Source organism: Nelumbo lutea, chromosome 3, assembly GCF_056320005.1.
Source record: "Nelumbo lutea isolate HS-2025 chromosome 3, American lotus-T2T, whole genome shotgun sequence".
NCBI lineage: Eukaryota > Viridiplantae > Streptophyta > Magnoliopsida > Proteales > Nelumbonaceae > Nelumbo > Nelumbo lutea.
This window is the reverse complement of record NC_142686.1, coordinates 714,001-741,670: the sequence shown is the minus strand read 5'-3', so window position 1 is coordinate 741,670 and position 27,670 is coordinate 714,001. Positions and strand designations below refer to the sequence as shown.

The 27,670-nt window shown below is 38.5% G+C and overlaps 1 protein-coding gene across 1 annotated transcript; it reads right to left on the bottom strand.

Moving 5' to 3' along the window:
- Positions 1-516: 516 nt before the first annotated feature.
- On the bottom strand, positions 517-27,670 carry TUDOR1 (TUDOR-SN protein 1). Its single transcript, XM_088978416.1, has 17 exons — positions 27,402-27,670; positions 24,588-24,752; positions 11,941-12,015; positions 11,721-11,834; positions 11,518-11,622; positions 11,128-11,334; positions 10,802-11,017; positions 10,617-10,724; positions 8,716-8,886; positions 8,418-8,615; positions 7,967-8,326; positions 7,647-7,877; positions 7,379-7,567; positions 7,195-7,272; positions 6,910-7,104; positions 4,954-5,331; positions 517-1,056 (listed from the first exon to the last, which is right to left on the bottom strand). Exons 2-17 carry the CDS (start codon positions 24,735-24,737, stop codon positions 862-864), a joined length of 2,970 nt encoding a protein of 989 aa, XP_088834542.1. The 5' UTR covers positions 24,738-24,752; positions 27,402-27,670; the 3' UTR covers positions 517-861.

The window sequence follows — 27,670 nt, the reverse complement described above, 5'->3', positions numbered from 1 at the left end:
CTCCGATGATAATACCAGCCTCGATGATATCATTATCAAGAAATGCTCCCAATACATAGCGGGAATATGTTGTAAAACGTTGTGAAATGCCCTCTTGTGAGACAGATTTGAACTCGTTTAATCCATCTCACATTTCAATCACACGCATGAGACAAACACGTGGTGCATCCTCATGGCAAAAGCTGATTGTTGTCTGTCTTATATGATAGCAGCTAATTAAAATAAAGAGGAACTATACACCCCAAACTTTCATTTACCACAAGGAGTGTCTCGGTATTTTCATATTCCAACACGGGGGTTCTGTGGCCAACCACTTTTAAGTTTTAACAATCCATCACCTTAAGGCTGGCTAGGTTTGGTTTGAAGGAAAAAGTAGGAAAAGTAAAAGAAGGAAAACCTTTACAAATCTTGTATAGGTTTCCTACATTTCCCTTCCTTTCCCTACTCTTTCCTTTAAATAAAGATGGCGTTAGTTTTAATGATCACAAACATGAGAACAAAAGGCACAATTAAGTATACTACCAAATTAAAGACCTGAACATATAATTTCACTAACAATATAAAGAAAATTGTCTCCGCCGTTGCGAGTTTCACTTGCCTTTATTAAAAAGAAAAAAAAAAAAGAAAAGCATGTAAAAATGAAAAATTGTTCTGTCACCTCCTCAAGCTTCGGGAAAATTAGAGAATTGCACCAACTATAAAAATAAAAATCGTAAAGAGAAGAAAGAAAAAAACAAGGCTCTGCCAATAAGTTCAACTTTCCACTATCCATCCTGCTACTTCGCTAGCTTAGTACTAAGGCGATTGTGCGACATAACTTAGATCGTGCTAATTAACATAGCTTTGCCGGACTCGTTTCTTTTATCTGCGGCCAGCAGCTTTCCTGACTGGTGGAGCTGGAGATGTGTCCTCGTCATCTGATTGGATATCCCCATATTGCCACATCCTCAGTCTCTCACGCTTTGCCTTGGCCTGGAATTCTTCCAGGTTATCCAGGGCCAACTGTCTTTCTTTGGTGTCCCACCTCTTTCTTCTTTCTAGCCTCGCAAGTCCTTCCTATAGATAATACAGTTCAAATAAATAAATATCTCAAGTACACACAAAACAATGGAACCAATGACGTCTCAATATCAAAACCATTCCACCCAATTGATAGATACAAATCTCCCCACTTTTAGATGCCACTTCCAATACTGTCACGTCAAATGGGAATGGGTAACAACAAAGACTTTCTACAGTCCCAAGTAAACGTTTGGCAATAACCAAAGCAGCAGCTTTTGGAAATTGGGAAAACAATGTGTAGGTCAGATCCAAATTTATATTAAAGATTGGCAATTAGAAAACTAAAAAAAAATCTGGTAAAATACAACAAGTGCTCGATAGATACAATATTAAAAGCCCACAAAGGAGAGAAGACGATAGTATTTCATCCCACTAGTAGCTGGCATGACATACGCTAGACTCTATTTGCCTTTGATCTTTTACATGGTTTGAGTCAAGGTTCTATAAGCCACAAAATGTTATAGATGCAATATCGAGAGGCGTATAGGGATACAATTAGAAAACACAAGTATACAGTGGAATAATTATGATATGCCACGGTCCATGGATATGATGAATAGGGAAGGGGCCATTGGTTTGTGCAATAGAATGATTGAAGTCTGAGAGCAACCACCTTGTGCAAAAAATGCCGATGGTTAGGTGTCAAGTTCACCCCTCCCCAAGCGCCCCCATGGCTAGGACCAGCGCCAGGTAAAGCCCCTTATGGATATGGTAGAGGCTCATACAAATCTCGCAAATACATCAATAACACTAATTCTATAAATAAATAACCCTAGCCAAATTTCAAGGTCTCTTAGTTTAAGCCATGTTTGGTTTAATAGAAAATAAGAGAGAAGCATAAAGTTGAGGGAATTTTTTTTTATCAATAACAATTTCATTAATTCAACATAAGAATAATTACAAAAAGGAAGACAAACACTCTTATCTTCCAAATACAACTTGGGCCCTCAAGAAAGAAAGGAAAAGGAACAGGAAGAAACAATAAAATTATAGCTCAACCCAAAACATTAAATCCCTTTCTACCCCTTGTTTAGTTAATCCATCAGAGCTAAAGAACCAGCTGATCTTTTAACCCAACTCATCTTAACTTCCATCTCCCGTACCAGCCACTTAAATTTCCTCCTCTCATTGATTCAATTCCATAAGCCATTGTTGTCTTTATCCAGCCACCGTATCACTACCTCCGAGTCCCCTTCAATTATGAGTTTTCTGATACTCATCTCCTTAGCTTTCTGAAGAGTCACCCACTCCAATTGGGCCTGAGATCAAGGCAGAAATGATCCCATTCTCATCCCAAAAAAACACCCCCAATCCCTGATTGTCCAGGATTCCCCCTACTACTCCCATCAAAGTTGAGGGAAAGCTCTTAACAAATTTTGCGAAATTCCTTAAGAACCTTCTCCCAACTTTCTGTTTCTCCCCTATCTATTATATAGTACAAGGACACTCCCCTTCTCTCCTTCACACATGTGAAAAATTAAAAACCCTCCTATGTCTTAATTTTCTCATTACTCTTCACTAATAAAAATCATTCTTAAGTCTCCTTCTCCCTCTTCAATAGTCAATGTTTGTAATATCTTTGCTCTCCCATTAAGCCCGCTTGCATATCTTTGAACCCCTTTTGACCCTGTCTGGTAAAACGGGTATAAATTAGATGGATTAGATGGGGTTAAGTGCCAACCCAAGACAAACCCTAAACATGGGACCTTGGCCTGAAATCAAATTGATGTCAAAACTCAAATTTGCCTACCCAAACCTAACCAGCACCCAAATTAGTTCAGAGTAACATGCTGGGAAGAGGCACTACTTTTATCAAATATCAATAAAATTGACTGTTACCAATCAAAAATAAATTGATATCATTACATTATAACCACATAAAATGCATACTTTTAAAAGAAACAATTGTAATTTATATTTTAATGCAAAATAGAGATGAATCCACTGTAATTTATAGAATTATGTAAATGTTTACTCGAAATAACCCCCCCCCCAATGCATTTGTTGCATGGGTTCGCTTGCTAGTTTTCTATTAAACCAAACAGTCTTAAGGCCTGCTTTCTCAGTAGTCAAATTAGTTCAGAGTAACATGCTGGGAAGAGGCACTACTTTTATCAAATATCAATAAAATTGACTGTTACCAATCAAAAATAAATTGATATCGTCACATTATAACCACATAAAAATGCATACTTTTAAAAGAAACAATTGTAATTTATATTTAATGCAAAATAGAGATGAATCCACTGTAATTTATAGAATTATGTAAATGTTTACTCGAAATAATTTATGTAAAACTGCCTATCTGATAAAAACATAATTTATTTAAAATTTTAGAAAAATCCATTATTACACATCAATACGCAAAATGCATCCAGAATTAAAGAAAATATATATTTTACACATCAAATATTTAACCTATGTTAATATCTATAAATACTAACTAATGTATTACAAGTCTAGTTACGTGTGGGCAAGGTTCAAATTATCGATACAATGCACCCATATCGTATCATATCTTGGTTTGTTTTATACGAAATTAGATGATGTGACAGGTCTGAAAAATATCGGAGAAAACAAAAAAAAAAGTGAGTATAGATCATTTGAAACTCTCAATATGCAATCAATACTTCGAATTATATGTATGGGATGCAAAAATTCACAAATAAAGTCAACTTAAATATGCAAGATAGTTCTTTTTTGCACATTTTTATAAGTATTAGCATAAGCTACTGAGGGCTGGCTCGTTGGTGTATTGGCTGGTTTGTTCCAGCTTCAATGCGGAATCAAATCCCACAACCAGCACTTTGGGGGAAAAAGAGGTGTAGGGGGAAGTTATTAATGGTGCAGGGCACCGAATACAAAAAAAAAAAAAAAAGCATATCATTTTGAATTATCGCTTAGCTAAATTTAAAAACAGAATATTTGTAAGCAGAACTTTTAGAGCATAATAATGTGTCAATAACAAGTCAAAATTCAATGACTGGTTAGGGCAACAGAGAAAAGATGCACCTGAAGCAGTAGAAAAAACAAAATCCTAAAAAACTTCAGGTCTTGTTTGACAAAATTCCAGGCTTCCAGAAGACCAGATGACATGTTTCTTCAATATACAAGAGGATTCAGCTGGGACCTCCAACTCACAGGGTAAAAAAGATACTTTTCCTTTTTTCTATGACATATTAAATCTTTACTATTGCAATGACAAATCAAAAACAAATGCCTTGCAAGGAAGCTTCCATTGCAAGTAAGAGTGTCAATGGACCGGTTTTGGATTGGACCCCCTCCAGTCCAAAATCAATTTGGACGGATTGGACGGACCAACAAGACATTGGATTGGACCAATCGGGTCCAAAATATTAATTAGGTTGAATTGGACCTGGTCCGTCTGTAACAAAGTTATATTGGATTGGGTTGGATTAAGCCAATATCTGGTCCATTGGTATAAGATAAGAATACATGTGTCAATGGACCGGGTTTGGGTTGAAACCAATTTAAATCAAAATAAATTTGAAAAGATTGGATGGTCCAGACATTGAATTGGACCGGTCCAAATTGGTCCAAAACATTCATTGGATTGGATTGGACCTGGTCCATTTATAACTGGATCGGATTGAACCAAATCCAGTCCCCTTGACACCCCTAATTGCAAGCATCCATGTTATAGGGTTAAGACATCAGTTTCTTGTTGCTTGACTGGGTTGAAGCCCTAGGACATTAAATCGCTACTGTTTAGGTTACAAGTCGAAGTTTCAGAGTTTGTTAATGATGTTATTAGCATATAATAAATTGTTGTAACATTTAGCAAGGGAGAAACAGCTGGAGCAAATCAACTACAAATCAAGAAGTATTAATTTTATTAGAAGTGAAACAAGGGGGGTTCAGCATCAATACCTGTAGCATGGCAGCATTGATACTGCTACCAGCTTCCACGTCAACCAGTGTCACAACTAAAACTGTCCCAGTTCCCTGCCCTTTCACCTTCCCACCTGAAGTATCCCTTTCTTCAACCATCGCCCTGAGTTCCTTTGTATTGTTTAGTGTGCACTCACTCAGATACTCGGCTGCTTCTTGACCAAAGTCCTCCTCCAAGCTTGGGACCTTTATATATGCAAGGCTGCATAACTGAGCAAGACCAGGTGCAGAAGATACAGAAGGATCCAGAGGCCGTAGCCGGCTATAAGGAACTACTTCTTGATTCCCATAGTCAATATAGAATACTTCAAACTTGTCCTTTGGTGATTCAACAGCTCCCCGTGGGGCATTTACAATCTTTGCATGTTAAATATAAATATAAAGTCACCATTAGGAACTACTTCTTGGTTCTCATAATCACATGCAAATACAAATGATATGGCATTAAACAGAATGGACTGGTGAAACAAGATTCATGTAGCCGACCCCATATAGTTGGTATACTTGTTGATGATGATGATACAAATTTAAATGTTAAGGGCCATTACTTGGAGAAATATCTACTGTGCCCATTGGTGTAGCCTTGGGCTAAAGCTGTGAATCACAGCCACTAACGTATAGACACTTACGCTTTTTTTATCAGCATATTGACACTTTCATTTTGCCCATGACAAAAGAACAATTAGTTGGCATAATCCTAAGAGGTAACTTTATCAAACTGACGTGAGGAAAATAAAAATGCATCTTTTTTCTCTTTTAGATGAATAATAAAAATGGATTTCTTTCAGAATTGCTTAATAGAAAAATATGAAAAAAGTGTGCATGCCTAATTACTTATATAGCTATGTCTATACTTATATTAATAATTTAATATGCATTTGTGCAAACTTACAAAAATACTTCATGCATATGTGCATGCATACATGTGTACATATAAGTGCATGCATGCAATCTGGGAAGTTTATTACACAAAAAAAATGGAATAAATGAAATAAAGCCATGTCTTCCAGCCATCATATTTTCTTAACTAAATGTAAGGTATTGCATTATAGTGTCAAAATGTACAACTTTGACCCAAGCTCAAGAAGTCACTTGCATTGGGCAAAGTAAAACTTTCTCAGACTGCCATGTGAAAACCACTGATACATGGAAGCAATAAAATAACACAGGAAATATAGAACAGGGTGGACAACTTTCATGCATGATGCATCAAGGAGCCAATGTGCCTTCTAAACATGGATGAGTAAACATGGTCAAAAGACAACCGAAACACATAATTGGAAGTCTCATCTCATGTTGATGAACCGATTGAATGTGCCAAATAGACTGTTCCATTTTAATAATCTACATGGATCTTGCTGACAAGGTGAATTCGCTGCAAATGACAATTTTACAGCAAATTGACACTTTATTGGTTTTGAATTTCACAAAATCATTCCCAATATGCCAATTATCGAAGGTAACTAGGTAAGGATAACTGATATATGATTCTCCATTTCAAAAGGCCCAGACATGAACATGAGTACAGGAATATAAAATATAATATGCTTACATACTTCTTGTCAAGTTTTCAAAGGAGCTATCATTTCTCCAGACTTATTTTAATATAAACAGATTTTTATAGTATGATTAGTTAACATAATAATATACATATTAAGAGTTAAATGCTATAGACCATATCAAGAAGTGTCCACGCACTATCTGGTGTCGTATTGGGTATATACATGTTTGACACAAGTACCCTAGGCATTTACAGGTATCCAGGCATCATAGACTGCAGGCAATATGCAAGGCCTTGTAGTGTACACATAACATACAGTTATGGCATTGTAATGCTTCATAGACAGTAGTCTGACAAATCATTTGAAGGTACTATAAAAGAAATCATTTTTAGTCTTGCACTTGAATATTTAATCTCTAGTTCACCAGACTTACCATTGCTCGGTTCCAAGAATTATCTGCACTGAACTGAGCAAGGACAATATCACCCTTCTTAGGATTAAACGCACCAATAACAGGAGCTTCTTGGAGGTTCAATGAAGCAAGTTGCTGCTGGATGGAAGCTACTTTTTGATCTCCAACCATTTGGACATAGAATTTACCACCACCAAGAACTTCAGTAACCACTACCTGGGTACAAAGATCAGAAAGATGAGTGGTTAACTTAATTCATGACATATGCAAAAGATTGTCCTACTACAAAATGCAGTGACCAAGTACCTTAAGCACTTCTTTCTGTTTGTTTTCTGCTGTTGAACCATTAGCAACTTCTTGTCCTTCAACATAGTTCTCCCATATCTGCAGAAACAAATATGTAAGGTCAATTATGGGCCGGGAGGGGGGAGGAGGACATGAGTATTGTTACTGTATTTAAATTTTTGCAGTGACTGGTATTTTCACTTACTTTCAATGTTTGACGTTTTGCAGACTGCTCCGCCTGCAAAAGAAGGTGAGCATCTGGTATCCTGTCAGTGCCAAAAGAAGTTTGAATCTTTGCCAGCCCAGCTTCCAGAAGTGTCACAGCCATGTTGGTCTTTGATTCCCATAATGATCCCAAGAATGTTCCAGTTCTATCCACTGTTTCTACTTCTATCTGAAAAGAAAAACAAAAATTAATATCTGAGCAAAAAATATGCAAGAAAGCATATTTGATGTTAAAGGAATAGAAGTACCTCAACATCCCTTTGCAATATCTTCCTTCTCATTAGAGCAATTGCTTCATCTGAATAAGGCTCATCTCGACCTGGACATCTGACTCCAGAGAACGAGAATGCAATGCTGCAGGTTTCCTTGGGAATAAGCAATTTAAACCGATGACCACTGAAAACATATTCTACAACAGCAGGCAGTCTCCTACTACGCTGCAAAAATGGCAAGAAATCTTTGGCTTTCTTTGCCGATGCCTGAGGAACAGTTCATTAGAGGATATCGTCAGTTTAAAAACCAATGTTTATAAGATGAATTGAATTTCATATAAGTTGTCAAATCTAACCATTAACAGGTCCGTGATATGCATTACTGGAGGATCCTTGGCAGAGTGGATCCCTTTCTTCCCAGCAATGGCACGTGATTCAGCAGCCAAGAGGGCATCATAATAGTTTGACCTTTCCTCAAAATCTCGATGTCTGATGACTGAGCCAAAACCACGGGAAACCACCAGCTCAGCAACATTTATCCCAGATGGTTGGCTGCCAGAAGGTGGTGTAGGTGTAGCATCATCACCATCAACCTTGGAAGGAGATACCAGGAAGACTGATCCAAAATCCATGACTCTAGAGTCAGTTGCGCCAGCTGCTGGTACTGGGCCATCAGTCATGTTGACCTTTCTAGAATACTCCATAGAAACGTTTACCTGAAATCATGAAAATATTATTAAAATTGAATACCACCAGCTCTGAATGGACAACCTGTAGAGAATTAAGACCAGAAAACTGCATGTGTACCTGGCGGCCAATAAGGCGAGTGCGCAGGAACTCCCTTGCTTCGTGGGCATAGGGAGCGGGCTTTTCATCTTTACGAGGATTGCCAATTTTAGGAGACCTAATACTTGAGAGATTGACTCGCCGTTCAGCCAAGGGGCTACCATATGGGATAGAATCGTCAGCAACAATAATGCAGTCTCCACTTACAACCTCCACAACCTGGAGTAAACCAATGAATATGGCAACAGGAAAAAAATCAACAAAGAGATGTTTGACAAACCAATAAGTTAGAAACTGATTGACAAAGAGAGAAACTTACTTTCCCTGCAAAGTTCTGGTCATGAATTGCCTTCGAATTTGTTGCTGGGGGAACATAATTGGTCCATATCCTTAACCGGTCTTTTTTTGCCTGAAGTTCAGCAGACTTCAGCCGTCTCTTGGCTTCATCCTCCATCAAATTAGCACTCCACTCCACAAATTTGGCCAAACCCTATCATGAGAGAATGAGAGTGAGACTATTCAGAATGGCTGCCGTTGGTATAACTATTAAATGGTTTAAGGTACAATATGTTCTTCAATAACTTAAGTCCAAAAAGCTCATATTTTGATGGTGTTTCTCTTGTTTGTCAAGTTGGAACTATACAAGTAAATACTACTGCACTTATAAATCTTGGATTTACTTAACTAGATCCTAAAGTAGCTTATCCACATTTTTCACTCAGCATCATGCAAAGGGCCTTAATTTCATTATCTCAGCTTCACCCACATCTACATTCCCAAAACTCCGATTCAGGATGCCTTTCCCTTAACAGATGGAGAATATCATATCATGTAGCAAGTGGAATACTGCAGAATATGAATTCTCACAGATGGGTCTCTATCACAGCATGGTGCTCCAAGCATGTATAATCCATGAGCCTATTATGAAATACCAACTCAAACCATACAGAAAGAGCCATAAAAAGAAGAGCTTTCAATAATTTTAAACATCATTAAAGATATGGGTCTGTACTCCTCCCAATGGAGAGGTAGCATCTCGTGCCTCCTCCAAGGTTGATTGTACTCTCTCCTTTTTTCTCTATAATAAAACTACTTATTCATTCATCAAAAATATGTAGAATAACTGAATTATAGGTTATTCAATCAAGCAATGGAAGCTTGTTTTCCTGTTGCTTTGTGAAACTAAGATGCATCTTGTGAACATTAAAAAATCTTTTTATACAAATGATATTGCCAAAATTGTTATAAGTATGCTGCAAAGGGGAAAAAAATAACAAATTAATAACTTTTTTTGACAATCAAGTCTCCTTGAATTCCATGAAGAAACCAAGGAATCGATCATATAATTGTGTCAAACAAATTCCACGAACTGCTGCTTGCTAAGGTCTAATACAACAAAATCAGAATATAATCCGTATGTAAGAGGTTCCATTTTGCACATTATATATGGTTGTGGGGCCTATTAATGATTGAAGGTTCAAAAAGCAAGTTGCAACACTTTCATCAAATTAGCATATCTGTGAAATTTCTAATTTTCATGAAAAGACAAAATTACTAATATGGGCATACCTGGATCGATACTTGAAATGAAGAAATATAAAACAAAATCTTTTCAAACATTTTCCTCAAAATGAAGCTTGTATCCACTAGGTTCTCTTCATATTTAATTTTTACCCAACTACAACAAATGTCTTTTCAGACATCCAATGGTATTATTTGATTTTTATTAATATCTAATAGAACTTCACCAAAAATTAAGTAATTTTTCTTTTACTTCTCTTTGTTCTGTACTTTTATAAGGCCAAAATTATGAACCTTTTACTTTTTGCATTTACTGTCTTCAATTACTCATTTATTTATTAGGGTTTTGGAAAATAATATATAATTGTAAAAGACTATTATTCATACTAATGGGGACAAAGAATTATAAATAAGCATTATTTTTTGTTCTTGTTCATAACTAATACAATATTGAGCACAAAATTTGAATTTGTACTCGATTTAGGACTCGGTGGGCATAAATTTAGAAATAAGAAAAACTTGTGGCAAGAGCTTTCTGCACCATCCTTAGTTGGTGTGGGAAATTGATATCATACCTTTTTGGTATTTTTCCCAAGTGGTTTGAAATCAAAATGACCATAAGATGTAAACTGAACACTATGTTTACTTATATAGGAAAATCTTTTGCACTATAATGCCTCATGAAATAAAATGGCATACATTTTGAACAAGTTCCAATGCTAGGTCCTTGGCTGAATCACCATCAGGATAATATACTGAACCAATAAGATTGCTGAATTTGTCCACACCCTCCAGAACAATGCGGACCTGCAAATTACAAAAGTGAGAATATAGACAGGGCATTGATGCAAAATAACACAATTCAGAAAGAGGAACCCGCTCACATCTCTATTTAGAACACGAATCTCTGTGAAATGCTTAGCTTCCCTTCCAAAAGGATCTGGGGAAATTTCAATAGAAGGTACTGCAGAGGCTGCAAGTCTCTGTGCCGATGTTAGTGGAGGTCGAGGTTCAGAAGAAGCCTCTCCATTTGGTTCATCAGAAACTATTTCAGGTTCAACAACTGCTTCTGCAACAGCCCTTCTTCCCATTGACGGGGCCTAACTCAAAGAGTTTACAGTTATATAAGCATAAGGTAGACAAACAGAAGGGCAAAGAGAGGAGTCAAATACTTGAATGAATTAAAAATAATCAAATGATTATATCTTACCTGGACTCCAACAACAAATACTTGAACAAATTGAAAATCTGGGAGCAAGTAGACACGGACAGTACTTCCATCGCGAACCTGCTCAACAATGGCTTGCATAGGCTTTCCTTTATTTGCAGATAAGAGGCCCATTGCATCCAGGTTAGAAGGATCTCCAATAGCAGAAGGCGGTAATTTCCTAATGGATGCCTCTGAAGCACCAGGTACCTGCACAGCAACAAGGAGCCAATTAATCACATATAAGCATGTCAATATAGTTGAATGAATATAGAGTTCTAAAAAAATAATCACGATTGGCTCTTAGTCCTGAATGTAGGCCCAACACCCCGGGCAGAAAAGACATACTCCAATTTGAGGTGTAAGCTACAGTCTACAAACAGATAGACTAACCTTGCTCCAACGACCTAAACCCTGCTGCTTGGCTTGCTCTTCAAGTCGCTGCAGTTCTGCTAAGAATGGGCTCACTTCCCCTTTCTGTTGGCCTTGCTCCCTAACCTGCAACCAAATGTTTTGGATGTTATTTAAGTATCAGGAAGTAAATCTTAAATTTCACCAATTTGTACATTGCACAAAAGAAAATAATAAGTAGATACCTTTGCCCAGCCTTCAGAAACAACAAGCAATGCAACATTCTTATCACCAAGGAAAACAGAGCCAAATTCTCTCCCTATCGATGGAACGGTATAATCCACTTTGAATGTGACTTCCTATGGCAATCCAGATGATATAATAAAAGTAAGATAAGACCTGTCTTTTCTGGAAAGTAATATTACTAACACCGAATAGGAAATAACAAGTCTCAGAGAAAAGCACCTTTCCTATGCAAAGCTTCCTCAAATACTCTCTGCTATCCCATGCAAACGGTTCATCGACCCCCCCTCTTCTTGCCTACATTTTATGAACAACATCCAAGAAAAAGTTAAATCAGTGCAGGAAGTAATGGTCAAATAACAATTTAAAAAATATAAAGGACATCCTAGACATTTAAACACTGCAGATGCTTAATCATATGATTGAATTTTGAAATTTCAACCAAATTTGATTCCTATCATTATGATATGCAGATATACCTCTACATGCTTAGTGAACCTGTCTAAGATGACCAGATATGGACTAAGGGTAATGGAATACAATTTTCTATTCCTAAGAGGCTGAAATTGAGGACGCATACAATGGCTACCTGTAGCCTAGTTATAAATATAGTGACTTGTTAAATGTACCATTTTACATAGGTTGGATGTGTTGATGCAATGGCATAGACAATTAGAAATGTTCATGCAGTATCCTCTATTGCATGAGGTACATATCATGTTGGAAACAGACATACAAAACACTCACAGGTAACCGGGTACAATAGGTACCTGCAATGAACATGGTACACCCCCCTACACAACACTAAAAATTGCACAGGAAATTTTACAGTATATTTCATACGATGAATACTTCTAAAACATGAAAATGTATTTCAACCAAATAAACCGTACAAAATATAGATGTTATCAGTTTGTTAAATTAGCAAGATTAAGCATTGTAAATGACACAAAACTAAATATAAAGGCATGATAACAACACATTAAATGAGAAAGACATAGCTGTAGCTGTAACTCAAATACAGTTAATGCGGAGTTTGACACTTAAAGCTAATGGGTTTAAAACAATGCTGACACTTTGACATTGAACCACTACATGGCATTACACTCGATGTGGCATGTTGACGTAGTTCCAAGCAAAGGTCAGTAAAAGAAATCAGAATTTAGTAGTTTTAGCTCTAAGAAATATTGGCAGCCATTTTGGATCCAATGTCCAGCAAGAAATTATAATAAATTACTTTTGACAATTTGTGTATTACTTTAGCAGTAATAATTTTGTTTTATAACATGTTATATATATAATCATATTATTTATTGCTATCAGGTTTAAAGGACTATTGTTTGGTGCAATTGCAAAATCTCTGGCTGACAACCATGAGAACGCATGAGCCTGAAGCAGTCACCTCATATTATTTAATGTTATCAGGTTTAAAGGACTATTGTTTGGTGCAATTGCAAAATCTCCAGCTGACAACCACGAGAACGCGTAAGCTTGAGAGCAGTCACTTCATGCTAAATTTCAGGAGTTTAGGTCTATATCCTTTGACACTCAGACACCTGTACAAACTGCCATATTGTAGGATACTTCAACTTTAGTGCAAATTTCGTACCCAAGTCCTGGTCCAGCCATGTCTGGGTAGCACACTTCATACCAAGTCCACTCTCACAAGACTGGGACCAGATTTGGGTGACGGCCTGCTTTTAGTGTCATCAAATTTAATACTTAATTCAAAGTTTCAAGTGAAATACATGTATGAAATTCCAAAACTTCAGGAAAATTTCTGAAATTTTTCCTTCAATAAGTACAGGCAAAAAAATTAAGACTTCAATATTGGAACATCACCAAATTTTAAAATCATGCTTCATTATTAATTTTTTATCAGAAACGATAACTTTCATTAGAGATAAATTAACCTGAAATACAGAATTCAACCCTTATTAGAAAAGGTTGATCCAATAAACATCAAACATTACAGCACTGCCCAAAAAAGACTCTCCCTTGCAGTCCCTTGTTTTGCTAGGGCGGCAGCAAAACCATTTGCTGATCTCCTTACCCACTTGAACCAAACACCCACCTCCCTTGTTATGCTAAGAATTTCCCTTATCAGCTGTCTATATTGCCAAATTCCCAGCTGCCCTAATTGCATCCACCCAATTACCAACTTGGAGTCACCCTCTATCTCAATCTGCGTAGCCCCAACTGTCTGGCCAGTTTTACACCTTGATGTAGTGCCAAGATTTCCACTCTTAAGGAATCTCCAACTCCTATTGGACCTGAAAACAAAGCCATTATCTTGCCTTCATTATCTCTGAAAACACCTCCTATACCAGATGGGCCTGGATTACTTATAGAGCTTCCATCAAAGTTCAATTTCACCCTTTGTTGTGCTGATGGGGACCAAACTTCCTGCATCATAGCTTTGGAAGTAGTAGTAGATGCCACAATACCGCAACTTCTATAAATGTCTTCAACTAAGAAATCCTTAAAAAGATCACAGGATTTCAACCAATGGATAACCTTAGTAGTTATTCCTTCCACAACCTCTTCCTTGGATCTACATCTGCCTTTAAAGATCCCATTGTTTCTTTCCTCCCACACTGACCACAATACAGCAGCTCTAGTGGCTCTCCACATAATCCTTCCACAAATCGTTGGTTGCCTGTAAAAAGTTGGATCAAAGAGGTTCACCATACTTGAGGAGGGAGTCCACCTATAGTCAAAGAGAGAAGAGAACTAATACCAAATAAAGAACACAAAAGGACATGAGATTAGTAAATGTGAAATTGTCTGACCAGAACCCAAACAGAGGCAACAAACATGGGGGGAGAGGCACATATTTGGCCTCTTTTTCTGCAATAAATCCAAGGTGTTGATTTTTTGGAATACCACTTTCCAACAAAAGGCCTAAATTTTAGGGGGTACAGGGCTACTCCACACCTCCTTTGAAGGAAAGTTCCCTACAAGGTTAGAGGTCTAAAGCCAAATGTTATAGAAAGAAGAGCAATTGAAAAAACCAGAAAGGGAAGGTTTCCAAATTCTGCTATCTCTACAGAACTGATCAAGAAAGACTTCCCCTAACTGAGTGATCAAATCATTAACCATCCCCATTTCAAAATCCCTTAGATCTCTTCTCAAGCCCAAATCCTAGGAGTTATTAACAAACACTGAAGAGATCACTTTTCTTTTGTTTTTAGGCAAGGAGTAAATAGAAGAAAGTCTATCTCTAAGGGAGTTTTCACCAACCCAAACATCTTCCCAAAACAAGACTTTATTTCCAGCGCAGACATCACATTTGAAATAAAGAAGCATAAGAGGCAAAATACCTAGAATAGCTTTCCAAGGAGAACACTGAGAAGCCCGAGGGTCGAGTCCTGCATCCCAACCGTTATCTGCCAATACATGAATACTAACAATCACTCTAGACCAAAGTCTGTCCTGTTCCATCGATAGTCTCCAAATCCATTTCCCCAGCAAAGCCATGTTTCTTAATCTTATATTTCCTAACCCAAGGCCTCCATTATCCCCACTCCTAGAAACCACCTCCCACTTCACTAAGTGATCCTTCTTAGTATCCCCTGGTTCCCACAAGAAATCCCTCATTATCTTCTCTAACTGGTTAGCTACTTTCTTTGGTACTCTAAAGGTAGACAGGAAATAAAGTGGCAAGTTGGCTTAGGTTGACTTGATTAAGGTTATCCTACCCCCTAAAGAGATTTAATTCCTCTTCCAATTTGCTAACCTCTTGGAGAATCTTTCAATTACAAGGTACCAAAAACTCTCAACCATTGGGTTCCCTCCCAGTGGTAGCCCCAAATATTAAAGGCCAGCCCCCGACTTCACACCCCAAAATCCTAGCTAAGGAATCCACCTCCTCTCCGCCTAGGTTGAGCCCTGCCACACAACTTTTTCCCCAATTCACATTAAGATTGGACTTCCTTTCAAATTGAAGCACTAGACTCTTTAAGTTCTGTAATTCCCCTTCCTCCCCATCACAAAACAAGATGATGTCATCTGCAAATTGTAAGTGTGTGACCACCACCTCCTCCCTACCAATCCTCCAAACTCTTACAAATTGTTAGCATCGGCCCTCGAAATCATGGCACTCAACACATCAGCTACTACGGTAAAGAGGAATGGGGACAATGGATCTCCTTGCCTAATACCCTCTTTGCAGGAAAGAAACCCCTAGCTACATCATTCACCAAAATTGAGAAATGACATGAAGAAATGCATCCCTTTACCCAACTGCACCATCTCTCCCCAAACCCTCTCCGCTTGAGAACCTCTAGTAAAAAATCGTTGTCCACCATGTCATATGCCTTTTCAAGATCCAATTTGCAAATCAACTCCTTTTCTTTTCTCCTCCTCTTCACCTCAACACATTCATTGGCAATAAGTATTTGATCTACAATTTGTCTTCCTTCTACAAAGGCCCCTAGATATGGTGAGATTAGAGACAGAAGGATCTTTTTTAATCTTAGCGCTAGGACCTTAGAGATGATCTTATACATGCTTTCCACCAGGCTTATAGGTCTGAAATTCTTTGGTTGGAGAGCGTCCTTCTTCTTAGGAACCAAGGCAATAAAAGTTGCATTTGCTCCCGAGTTAAATTTGCCTCTCTCATAGAACTCTTCAAAAACCTCCAACAAATCCTCTCTAATTATCTCCCAACAATCTTGATAGAAGGCCATCGAAAAACCATCAGGCCCAGGAGCTTTAGCTCGATCCATGGAGGAGATTGCATTTCTCACTTCTTGGGCCTCAAATCTTCTTTCCAAAATTCCAATAAGACACTATCTTCCCCCCTCCACTCCAAGTCCTCTAAGCTCTCACTGGGTCTCCCTAGGTTGAAGGCCATCGAAAAACCATCAGGCCCAGGAGCTTTAGCTCGATCCATGGAGGAGATTGCATTTCTCACTTCTTGGGCCTCAAATCTTCTTTCCAAAATTCCAATAAGACACTATCTTCCCCCCTCCACTCCAAGTCCTCTAAGCTCTCACTGGGTCTCCCTAGGTTGTCATACACTAATCTGAAATGATTAACCAAAGCTTGAGCTATATCATCTTCCCTTGTCAGCAATTGCCCATCCCACTCCAATTTTGAAACAGAATTCTTCCTTCTCCTCCCATTTGCCAACGAATGAAAAAACCTTGTATTGATGTCCCCTTCCTTTAGCCATTTGCACATGGATTTTTGCCTCCAACTTATCTCCTCCTTCCTAAAAAGATCTTCCAGTTCCTGTTTCAAATTCCATCTTTCCACCTTACCCTCTTCCCCTAGCCTTCTTTCAGCTTCTAGTCCATCTAGCTCCTGCACTCTCTGACTGATTTCCACTTTCCTTTGCTCTAATCTACCAAAAACCTCTTTATTCTGAATCTTGAGTCTAGCTTTCAGAAGTTGTAGTTTCTTGTAAAACCTATAGCCCTTCCATCGGAATTCCACTTGGTCCACTTCCCACCATTCTTTTACCTTAGCTAGAAACTCTAGATGAAGTAACCACATGTTTTCAAACCTAAAAAGGCACGGGCCTCCATCTAGTCTTTCTTGAGACAACCTGATTGGGCAATGATCTGAAATAGGTCTCAGCAATGCTGTAACACCTAAAATCCCCCATTCAAATTCCCAATCCACTGTAAAGAGGAACCTATCAAATCGACAACAGGTAGGGTTTTCTTGAAAGTTTGACCAGGTAAAATTTGCTTGCTAAAGTGGGAGGTCCTGCAATGCAAAATTCTCCACAAAGAGATTAAACTTCCTCATGCTAGATGTAATCCTACGACTGGGGTTATTAGACTCGTTTAAGAATCTTATTACATTGAAATCCCACCCAAACACCAAGGGCCATCCCACAAACCCCTAACAGTTGCTAGTTCTTCCCAGAAGCCTTCCCTTTCCTTGTAAGAGGTGGGACCATAGACATTAGTTAGCACCCAAGCCCACCCATCTTCCTTAACTTTCAATTTTATTGACACCGAGAAGTTCCCAATTAATTCTTATTCACACTCCCAGTCTTCATTTCTCCATAGTGTAATAATTCCCCCCTGAAGCTCCCCACGATTGTGCAAAGGCCCAACTCAAATTTCTTGTTGACCAAATGCTCCTCACCCATTTCTCGTCCACCTCAGACAATTTTGATTCTTGTATTAAGACCACATCTAGCTTTTCTATTCTCAAGAAATCTTTGATCACTCGCCTTTTCTTTGAACTCCCCAAACCTGTTACATTCCAGCTTATTAACTTCATGGACAAACAATTCAGGTAGCCCCAACCAAACCACCCTCTTTACTCCTTTTTTCTATCCTTCCTACCCCAACTCGCTTTATCATAAACCACCCCACTCTTCAACCTCTCCACCTCACTCAGCTTTTTCTTCCTCTTCTTAGAAAGCTCTCCTACCTTCTTACTAGACTCTTCCACCTTCTCAATTCCTTCTAGTTTCTTACCTGACCCCTTCTTCTTCTTTTTCCGTTGTCCTTTTGATTTTCCATTGTATCCACTTTTCTCCACTGTATTGGGAAATTGAATAATCTCCTCCTCAACCCTACCCTCTTTCACATTCAGCTCCTCTTCCATTCTGATTCTAAATAGTTCCAAGATCATCTCTCAAATTTTGTCCCCTAGTTCTCTCTTCTGCTTTTGAATTTATCTCCCCCACTACCTCTGTCACTTGTCCCGAATCAAACGAATTGGCAGACTCTAAAGCTGGGTTGGAATCACCTGTAGGCCAAACACACACAGGACTTGGGGAAACAGAGTTAGTAACCAAAAACTGAACCTAAAAACAATGCAAACCTTGGGAGGAAGAAGATGCAATATGAGTTCCTGGAATAGCCTGAACCCCTTTTGTTTGACTTTCACTGGGAATAGGACCCTCGAAATCGAGATTTGGATTGATTGCAATGGGAAGCGGGCAATTTATAGCTTTACTTGGAGGAACCAGATTGCCAACACACACCATACAAGCACCCATTCCCTGGTCTTTACAAAGGATTGAATACCCTTTTCTCCCTATTTCGGTTTTCTCCTCACCCGAGCGTGTTTTCTTTCTTTCCAACTCCTTTCTAGGCCGAACCAACTCTCCTGTAAGTGTACAAGCCTCTTCTTCGAATAGTAACTTTAATCCTGGGTCATCTTCCTCCCCAAACCTTGAACGACATTTACTCTGTATACTACCATAGTTGGACTCTTCAACATACAACTCTTTCAGAGACTCATCATCTAAGCTTACCCAGTCTGAAGCAGAATCCTCCTCTTCTAACCTCGTGCAGTTATATCTCGGATTAGGTTTATCTAGGCTAGTGGAGTAAGAGACCAGTCTTGGCTGCCACGCTAAAGTCGAACCAGACAAACATTTTTCTTTCGAGCCAATTGCAGACCAATATGAAGAGGACGAAGATATACCACAACAAATGTCCATAGTCCTTTGAACCTTGTTCCACCTCACGTGCCTATTTAAGTGGTCACCTGATTTATCTATGGGCTTACTTGTTGTTGGAGTCCTATTTCCAGGCCCATCCACTTTAAGTTTAAGACTGGGCCCACCAATACCCCTCACTTCTACTGTTGGCCCATCCTTGTAATTTTGAACCTGACCCAGTCTTTTTAAAAGTTTAGTATTGGTTCCCTGACTGCATGCCTGGGCCATATCAAATGAAAATCCACCCGGTTGTTGTTCCAATCTACCTCCACTTGTCCCCACCTTCAGACACTTGTTCAAATTCAAAAATTCTTTTGGCAGACTTTCTCCACCTTTGGACATTACTACCTGAGAAGTTGCAATTAAAGTGGAAGACTAGGGTACTGCTTTCCTTTCCCTTGCTTTTACAATTTCCTTCCCAGTGTCAACTCGAACCTTGGAGGCCACGTTATCTTCGTCTTCCCCACTCCTCCCCAATCTCCACCATCTAGCTTCTGTAGAGGTTGCAATCCAAACCCTGAGCTCTACATTATCTGAAGTTAAATCCAAAGTCCTTGGGATAAGCTCTGGCTTTGCTCCAGCTACATTAATATGCAAGGCACTTAGGTTGGAAGCATCAAAGGAAACCATCTCGCCTCCACATAGCTTTGCAACTTTCCTGAATACCTCCATCTTCCATACATGGAAAGGCAACCCAATAATTTTCAGACTGATAAGTTATGTGGGTTCTACCAATTCTACATTGCAAAAAGGCTTCCATTTCTCCAACACCACCACACCTTGCTCTGTTACAGCCGAAACAGTAGCAAAATCAGAGGAATCCCCTGAAAATACACTACAGCCTTGTGGTTGTCAAAGGGAGAAATCTACAACACCTCTGTAGTCTTCAATATCTGTTGGACTTCTTCACCTAGTCTCCCCCAATCTTTTACTTTCTTGTTTACTGAGAGGACAAGTTTAAGCTGCCAATCCTCTTTAGGTTTGTTCACCCACAATTTCACCAAGCCTAGTCCAGCATCAATCTGCAATATACTTTCCATCCCTATCTCCTCCTCTCCTGGGATCTCCCTGAAAACCTTCCTTGACTACCCTTCAGATTGTTCCTTAATTTTTTTACCATCTTTTAGGACACTTTCTTTGTCATTAGTTACCACCATAAATTCCTGAATTCTTCTGCTAACTGGTCCCATCCCGAGATCTACAACACCTCTGTAGTCTTCAATATCTATTAGACTTCTTTACCTAGTCTCCCCCAATCTTTTACTTTCTTGTTTACCAAGAGGACAAGTTTAAGCCGCCACTCTTTAGGTTTGTTCACCCACAATTTCACCAATCCTAGTCCAGCATCAATCTGCAATTTACTTTCCGTCCCTATCTCCTCCTCTCCTGGGATCTCCCTGAAAACTTTCCTTGACTGCCCTTCAGATTGTTCCTTACTTTTTTGACCATCTTTTAGGGCACTTTCCTTGTCATTAGTTACCACCATAAACTCCTGAATTGCTTCTGCTAAACTGCTTCAGCCCCTCACTGAAGTGTTCCTGCACTCCCAAAAACCTCCCGTACTTGTTCTCTTTTCTTTCAGCCGCGTACTTCATGTTCTGTTCCAATGGACAGCACCTCCACTCCCTTGATTTTTCTGTTATTTTAGCTCCATCGAGAACTCCTTGGAACCATGGTGTCGCCCTTCCTTCGAGAAGCAAAGAAGCTTTCCTTGATTCTACAGTCATTAGAGAGAGTCCATTTCTAGTCCAGATTTCCTCCAAGATGAAAGTCTTCGCTTCCACCTTCAACACTTTCTTCCATCTTTTTGCTCGTAGGAACTGACCTTCCCTCCCTCTTTCCAAGCTTCCCCGCTGACCTTCATGTTTTTCATGCTTCATTATCATCATCATCCAAGCCTTATCAGAACCATATGGGGTCGGCTATATGAATCTTGTTTAGCCAGAGTACCCTTCTATCCTCTTCAACTTGTAGCAAACCACGTTTTCTTTGCAAGGAAAGGCTATGAAAAGAACTCCCTTTGCTTCAACTTCATTTGGTCAACTGTCCAAAAAACTCCAATTTGCTCCAAGTTGGATAGATTCTTTTTCTTGGTGGATTAGAAAGAAATGTAGGAAATTTTAGTCTTTAGAGCTTTGCCTCAAGTAACCTCAAACCATTGTCCTATTAGTTTATCACAAGAAAAATCCTTTGGAGGCCTCTCACCATTCAAATTTGAGAACATGTGGATGGAGTATCCCACCTTTGTGGAGAAAGTTAAGGGATGGCAAGGAGAAAATAGAATTAGTGGCTCGATGAACGGTTTCTAAGAGGCTGAAGAAACTAAAAGAGAAAATCAAAACCTGAAATAAATAAAATTTTGGGAGGTTAGAGGAAATCAAAGAGAGAACCTCCTCAAGAATTGAGGAATTGGATTAAAAAGAAGCACAAAGGGAGATAAATAGGGAGGAAAGAGGAGAGGTGGAGATTCAAGTGTGAGTTGAAAGAACTGCCCAGCAAAGAGGAAATTTCTTCTTGGAGGCAAAAGTGTAGGTGCAAAAACCTTTTGGAGAGAGATGGCAACACTAACCTACCTATTTACTTCTTGTCTACCTTCTGAATTCTAGTTAGAATAGCGGGGAAACTTGAGAAACTTATGAGGGACTTCCTTTGGGAGTCAGGGGATGAAAGAAGTGACCACTTGGTGAAGTGGGACAACGTAGCAAACCTAAGGAGCAGGGAGGGATTGGTATAGGGAACCTAACTCATAGGAACACAGCTATCTTTAGTAAATGGTTTTGTAGGATTCCAATCAAAAGGGATAGGATCATAGGATGTGGCATTGGGCCCTTGCAAGCATACATGGGATGAATATGATGAACGACGGTTGGGATGCAAAAGGCAACTCCTCTTTCAAGTTCAACATCTACTTGGGAATCAATACAATAGGTGTATTCGACTTTCATTAATTCCACCAGATTTGGTGTGGACTATGGGAATAAAGTCATTTTTTGGGAAAACCTTTGGCTAGCAAAAAATCCTCTCAAATTGCAATTCCTTGTACTTTACTCCTTGTCAAATTGCAAATCTCGGTCTATCCCTAGGTTTAGGACCTTGTCTCTTTCTGGGATAAATTGGAACTTTGGCTTTAGAAAGGACTTAAGGGATAATGAATGTGAGTCCCTTATCACTTGTTGGTTAAACTTGAATCAAAACTGTGAAAGACACTACAATTTGGTCAGCTTCTCCTGAGAACTTCTTCACATGTGCTTCATTCTCAAATGCCCTCGCATAGTCCAATCCTTTGGAGGAGAAGTTCCAAGTGAAAGAGATTTGTAGTAAGGCTATCCCACCTAGAGTTCAAGCTCTATGTAGGGATGTTTTCCTTGAAAAGATAAATACCTGTGGCATGCTTCAAAAAAGAAGGCCTAGTAAATGCCTTTCACCCCATATATGTTCCCTTTGTAATGCAAGTGGTAAAACCCTGTCCCATGTACTATTCTCCCACCCTAATGAGCTTTATGTTTGGGAGTACTCTTCTTCTCTCTTTAGCTGCAAGTCTGCAATGCGCAGGCAGGTTCCCCTAGGATGTAATAAGACTCTTTAGTCTAAGCTTCTTAAGACAGCCACAGAAAAGAGGGAGAATCATGTGAAAAGCAATCAGGGCAGCAAAGGTATAGACTACATGGGATGAAAGAAATGGGAGAATCTTCAATAAAAAAAGCAAGTCAAAGGAGGAGATCTAAAAGAAGTTTAAACTTGCACATTGGATAAAGGTGTCTGATTCAAAACCTTTTCGGTGAATTATACAATGAGAACATGGGCTGAAGTGGACAATTGTCTAAAAAAAGGATAGAGTGATCATGGAATAGAAACCCCCAGCAAGTAATAAAATAAAGCTAATTTTTTATGGGAGCTCCATGGACACTTTGGGACTAGCAAGTATAGGAGGCATTTAGAGATTCCTCAGGTAGGTTGGTGGCTCTGTATTCTAGACCTATAGGGGTTGGAGACTCCCTAAAAGTTGAACTATTGGCCTCGTGGCACTGTTTGAGATTTGCAAAGCAATCAAACTTCTATCAACTGATTCAGAGCTGGTTATTTCTTGGACAAGTAGCAATCAACTAACTTGGATTTACTAGCATGTGTTCAAGGAGATCGAAAGGCCCTCAAAGGATTTGACCATTAACTTTAATTGGGTGAGGACTACAAATGGGACGGCGGATACTCTAGAAAAACAAGGGATTTATAGACAGAAATTGATTTGGGCTGTATTATAACTTTTGTAGTAATATTGGCCACTAGCAATTTTTCCTTTCCACTATTGTGTGGTTGAAGCTCTAAGCTGATGTGCCAAACGCAGCCTAAGGGTCTTGTTGATGGTCTTCTATGCACATGATCAACCCAATTTAGCCTAACTTTCTCTCATTTTATCACCAAGTGGAGCTATTCCTAATTTCAAAACCATACTTATTGGTCCTAAACAATGTGCCATGAGAAAGCATATACATCCAAAAAGGAGCTACAGTTAGATTTTGAAAAAAATGTTCTAATTTTCTTTTACTGCATTCTGAAACTACTTGAGTAACTTAATATTTGTTTATTGCTATGCATCAGCTTCCCATGCAATGAATGTTGAGGTACATGCCAGAAATCTTTCCACTATATACTTGGCACACATGCACATGTCAGGTAAAAATGATCCTAGATCTCAATAAATGGAGGTTGTATCCCTGTTTCCAATATCTATGTATGTCACAACATAATCATATGCCAATCTTAGCACCTAGAAACCTTTTGCAGTATTTGGACTTCACAAACAATGGCACTATTCTTGTATAAATGCTATCTTGACTGATAAGATCAATGTATCACCTAGAATCCTTTTGTAATATTTGGACTTCATGGACAATGGTACTATTCTTGTATATGTGTTATCTTGATTGATAAAATCAATGTACTTATTTGACTTATGAGACAATTTTGGCCTACACCAGGAACAAAATCTTATATAAGATTGCATCATGATTTCACATTTCACCAAAACTCAAGGGTTCTACTTCAAGTTTTGAAAACTTCCTCTTTTTTCCCATATATCTACTTTCTTTCACTCCACTTCCTCTCCAATATTAATCTAAATCTCCATATTTATCATATCCCTTCCTATTTCTTCAGATACTCTTTCACAAGGGATAATAATTTGAAGCAAATGCTTGCAACTAAGCTTAAACCTTGAAACTAAGAACCTAAATTGGTAGATAGAGAGAGAAGTGGTATGGTCAAAGAATGATAACTAAACATTAAATATTAACAACCAATGGCATCCTTACAGGGAAAAAGAAGTTAAGTATTCATTTTTTATCAATAAGAGTTAAGTACTCATTAAAATAGAGAGAGAAAGAGAGAGAGGGAGAGAGAGAGAGAATTAATAATGAGGACTGCTAAAAGCTTGAATTCAGTTTCCTGGAAATACCAGTCTAGGGGCAACAAGAGATGACAATGTGATAGTCTTCTCTGGGGGAATTTCTGCCTTGGTACTTCCCATTATCACCAAGCAATCTCCAGAAGGAACAGCCTTTACCCTTCCTCTCAACCATCCTGTGGCCCCAGCTGTTGATGCCATCTCAACAGCTAACACCTGCAACAAATCACCAACCATGCCAAATTTCTTGAGATATTGAAACCCACAAAAGCTCTCTCTCCAAAAACAAACATAAATATGTCTAGAATCAAGTCATAAAAGATACATGCAAACATCCAAAAATGCCTATTAAATCATAGAATCATGGTCAAATGATGCAAACGAGGAATGTTAAATTTGAAAAAAAGGTCATGTCACTAATTGAGGTAGAGTTCAGAATGGCTGTGCATTTTAACCATGGCATTGCATGAGTTTGCCCCACAGCATGCCAAGCATGGTTGTCAAGGCAATGCCTAGGCAGGCACCTAGGCGACAAGGCGCCCTTTGAGGCTCGCCAAGCAGTTTTTAACTTCCTACTATAAAATACTTTTTTGTTTATTCATTTTTGAGATTATAATTATAAAATAAACATTATTAAATTAAAATAATCATTTTGTGTGTTTGTATACTAATTTTTTTTTTATAAATGAGAGTAATTTTATTGAAATAAATATCAGAAATACAAGCAGCCTAGGAAGAGGCACAAGATGTTACCTCCCCCAAGGACTGAATCATAAACACTAAACATGCCCAAACCCTAGATACAAATTACAAAGTAGCCCAAAACAGATCACCCCTTGCTTGGCCAGAGAATCGGCCATTACATTTGCTGATCTGCCAACCCACTGGAACCTAACTTTCTTTAACAGATCCCTGTAGCCCCAACAAACTGTGTCTGGGCTATTCAGCCAGCCCACTACTACCTTGGAATCTCCTTCTACTAACAAATTGTTCACTCTTAGCCATTTGTATACCTTGTACCGCTGCTAGTAGCTCTGCCCTTACAGAATCACCTTCACCCACTGGTCCTGAGAAAAGAGACAACATATTGCTGTCTTTATCTCTCAGAATTCCTCCAATTCCGGATGACCCTGGGTTACCTTGGCAGCTGCCATCAAAGTTCAATTTTACCACTCCATCTGGTGGGGGTTTATATACTAATTTTTTTTATTGTTTTCTTATTTATTAGGGTTTAATTAACACAAACATTGATAAATGCTGTATTGAACCCTCAAAGACTTCAAAACCTGAACCAATAAGGAAGAACTTAAAATTTTATCTAGTCAGCACATTTTATTCTTCCATATATTCTTCTTCTTCTACTACTTCTTTTTCTATAACAAAAATAAGGGTTCATCCCCTATATTTTTTGGATTTTATTTTCCTTCGTTTTCTTCTCATGAATATGTTGATTTTCTATACTTTAATATGAACTTTATACTTATTTATCAAAAAAATATGAACTTTATACTTTTCTTATGAAAATTATGAATAATTATTAAGGAAATTTGGTTATAGTACCTAGGGAACTACCCTAGGATCTATGCTTTCAACATAAAAAAATCCATTGCCTAGGCAACTAGGCAACAAAGCACCCCCCTATTGCCTAGCCTCGTCTTGGTGCCTTGAAAACTATGATGTCGAGAGAAACATGCAAAAAGGGCACAAAATATATTTGTGGGTGCCTGTTTCCTCAAAAGCAGCAACACAATACCTATAGTTCCATGCTGAAGGTTTTAGACGAAACACCTTTATGGAAGTTCGGAGAATTCAGGTAGTGTTGCAGCAACACCCCTCAAATGTGTGGCACCTTGATAGGTGAGCCACCAAAACACTAACAAGCAGTCACATAATAACAGAAGCAGAAAATTTCAAAAAAAAAATGTTAGGACTGTCTTTGTAAGACAGGTTTCTTATCGGAACAATGCCATGATGTTTATACTGCTAAAAAAACTTGACCCTTCAGCTACATATTAAAAAATTTGGAAAACCAATATTGCAATAACCCCATATAACAAAGCATAAAAGCATACATGAGACAGTGAGACATGATCCACATTGAAATGGAAAATAAGAAAAGATAAAAAGGCCCGACAACAAACCGTAAAGAGAAGAAACATCCAGACATCCATCAGAGAGACTCCCAGTCTCTCACCATGGGTAGAAGCTGATGGTCAAGTGTTAAATAAATGACACCATAACCATGTTTAATTGAGGATACGGAAAAAGCATACGATCTATGTTACCCTCATGAATATAAGCCCAGCTCAAAAGCCCGATCTTTCAGTAACAAAGTAACAAAAAGCAACAGCATCAAAAACGATAATGTAATAGCTCGATACGAGAAAACGAAAAGCAACACGCAAAAAGGAAGATCACAGATAAAAATTCATCACCCTCTGGACGATGTTGAATGATAGAATTCCCAGATCCGTAAAGTAGGACACTTAAAAGAACCAAAAACTTGAGGAAAATTTTTACAATGCTATGTTACACAGAAGAAAATCAATAGTTCTTACTATCACAAAGGCACCACTAGATCGCATTCAGATACAGTAACTAATTAACACGATCCGTAAAATCGATCAAATTTTCGACTATAACCTCCGAAATAAAACGAGAAAGATCAGATCGGTATCGAAGCAACACCACAAGACGAACGGAAACCACAGAGTATTATTAACGAAGCATTCATAATTCAGAATCACTTCATCATCGAAGGAAACGAAAGCGATAAAAACGAAGCTGTTACAGAGAGAGAGAAAGAGAGATCTAGATGTGTGCTGATAATAAGAACCGAGATCGGAGATTCGATGAGGTGGTTACCTGGGCTTTTGTTTGAGAAGAGATCCAAAGAACCACCACCGAGACTTGTCTTGCGGAGAAAGCTAATCAAAGCCGAGTTCGATCGGTTCGTAATCTGGAGTCGAAGAAACACAAGAATAAAAGGATCTAACGGAGTGTTTTCAGCGGCACGGGGAGGCGTTGAGAGAGAGAGACAGAATCCACCTAACTATATAAGTGATAGAATAGAGAGGTGTTTAACGCTACGGAACAACGATTTAAGGAAAAGATTTTCAACGGCGAGGATACCC

Bases quoted from the DNA above. Each gene is read 5' to 3' on its own strand.
- TUDOR1 (XM_088978416.1), bottom strand. From the start codon at position 24,737: ATGGCATCAACAGCTGGGGCCACAGGATGGTTGAGAGGAAGGGTAAAG. The intron at 8,327-8,417 runs GTACACATGCAG...TCATGATTTCAG, and splicing joins CTCGCCTTATTGGCCGCCAG to GTAAACGTTTCTATGGAGTA. The intron at 7,878-7,966 runs GTTAGATTTGAC...ACTGTTCCTCAG, and splicing joins ATATCACGGACCTGTTAATG to GCATCGGCAAAGAAAGCCAA.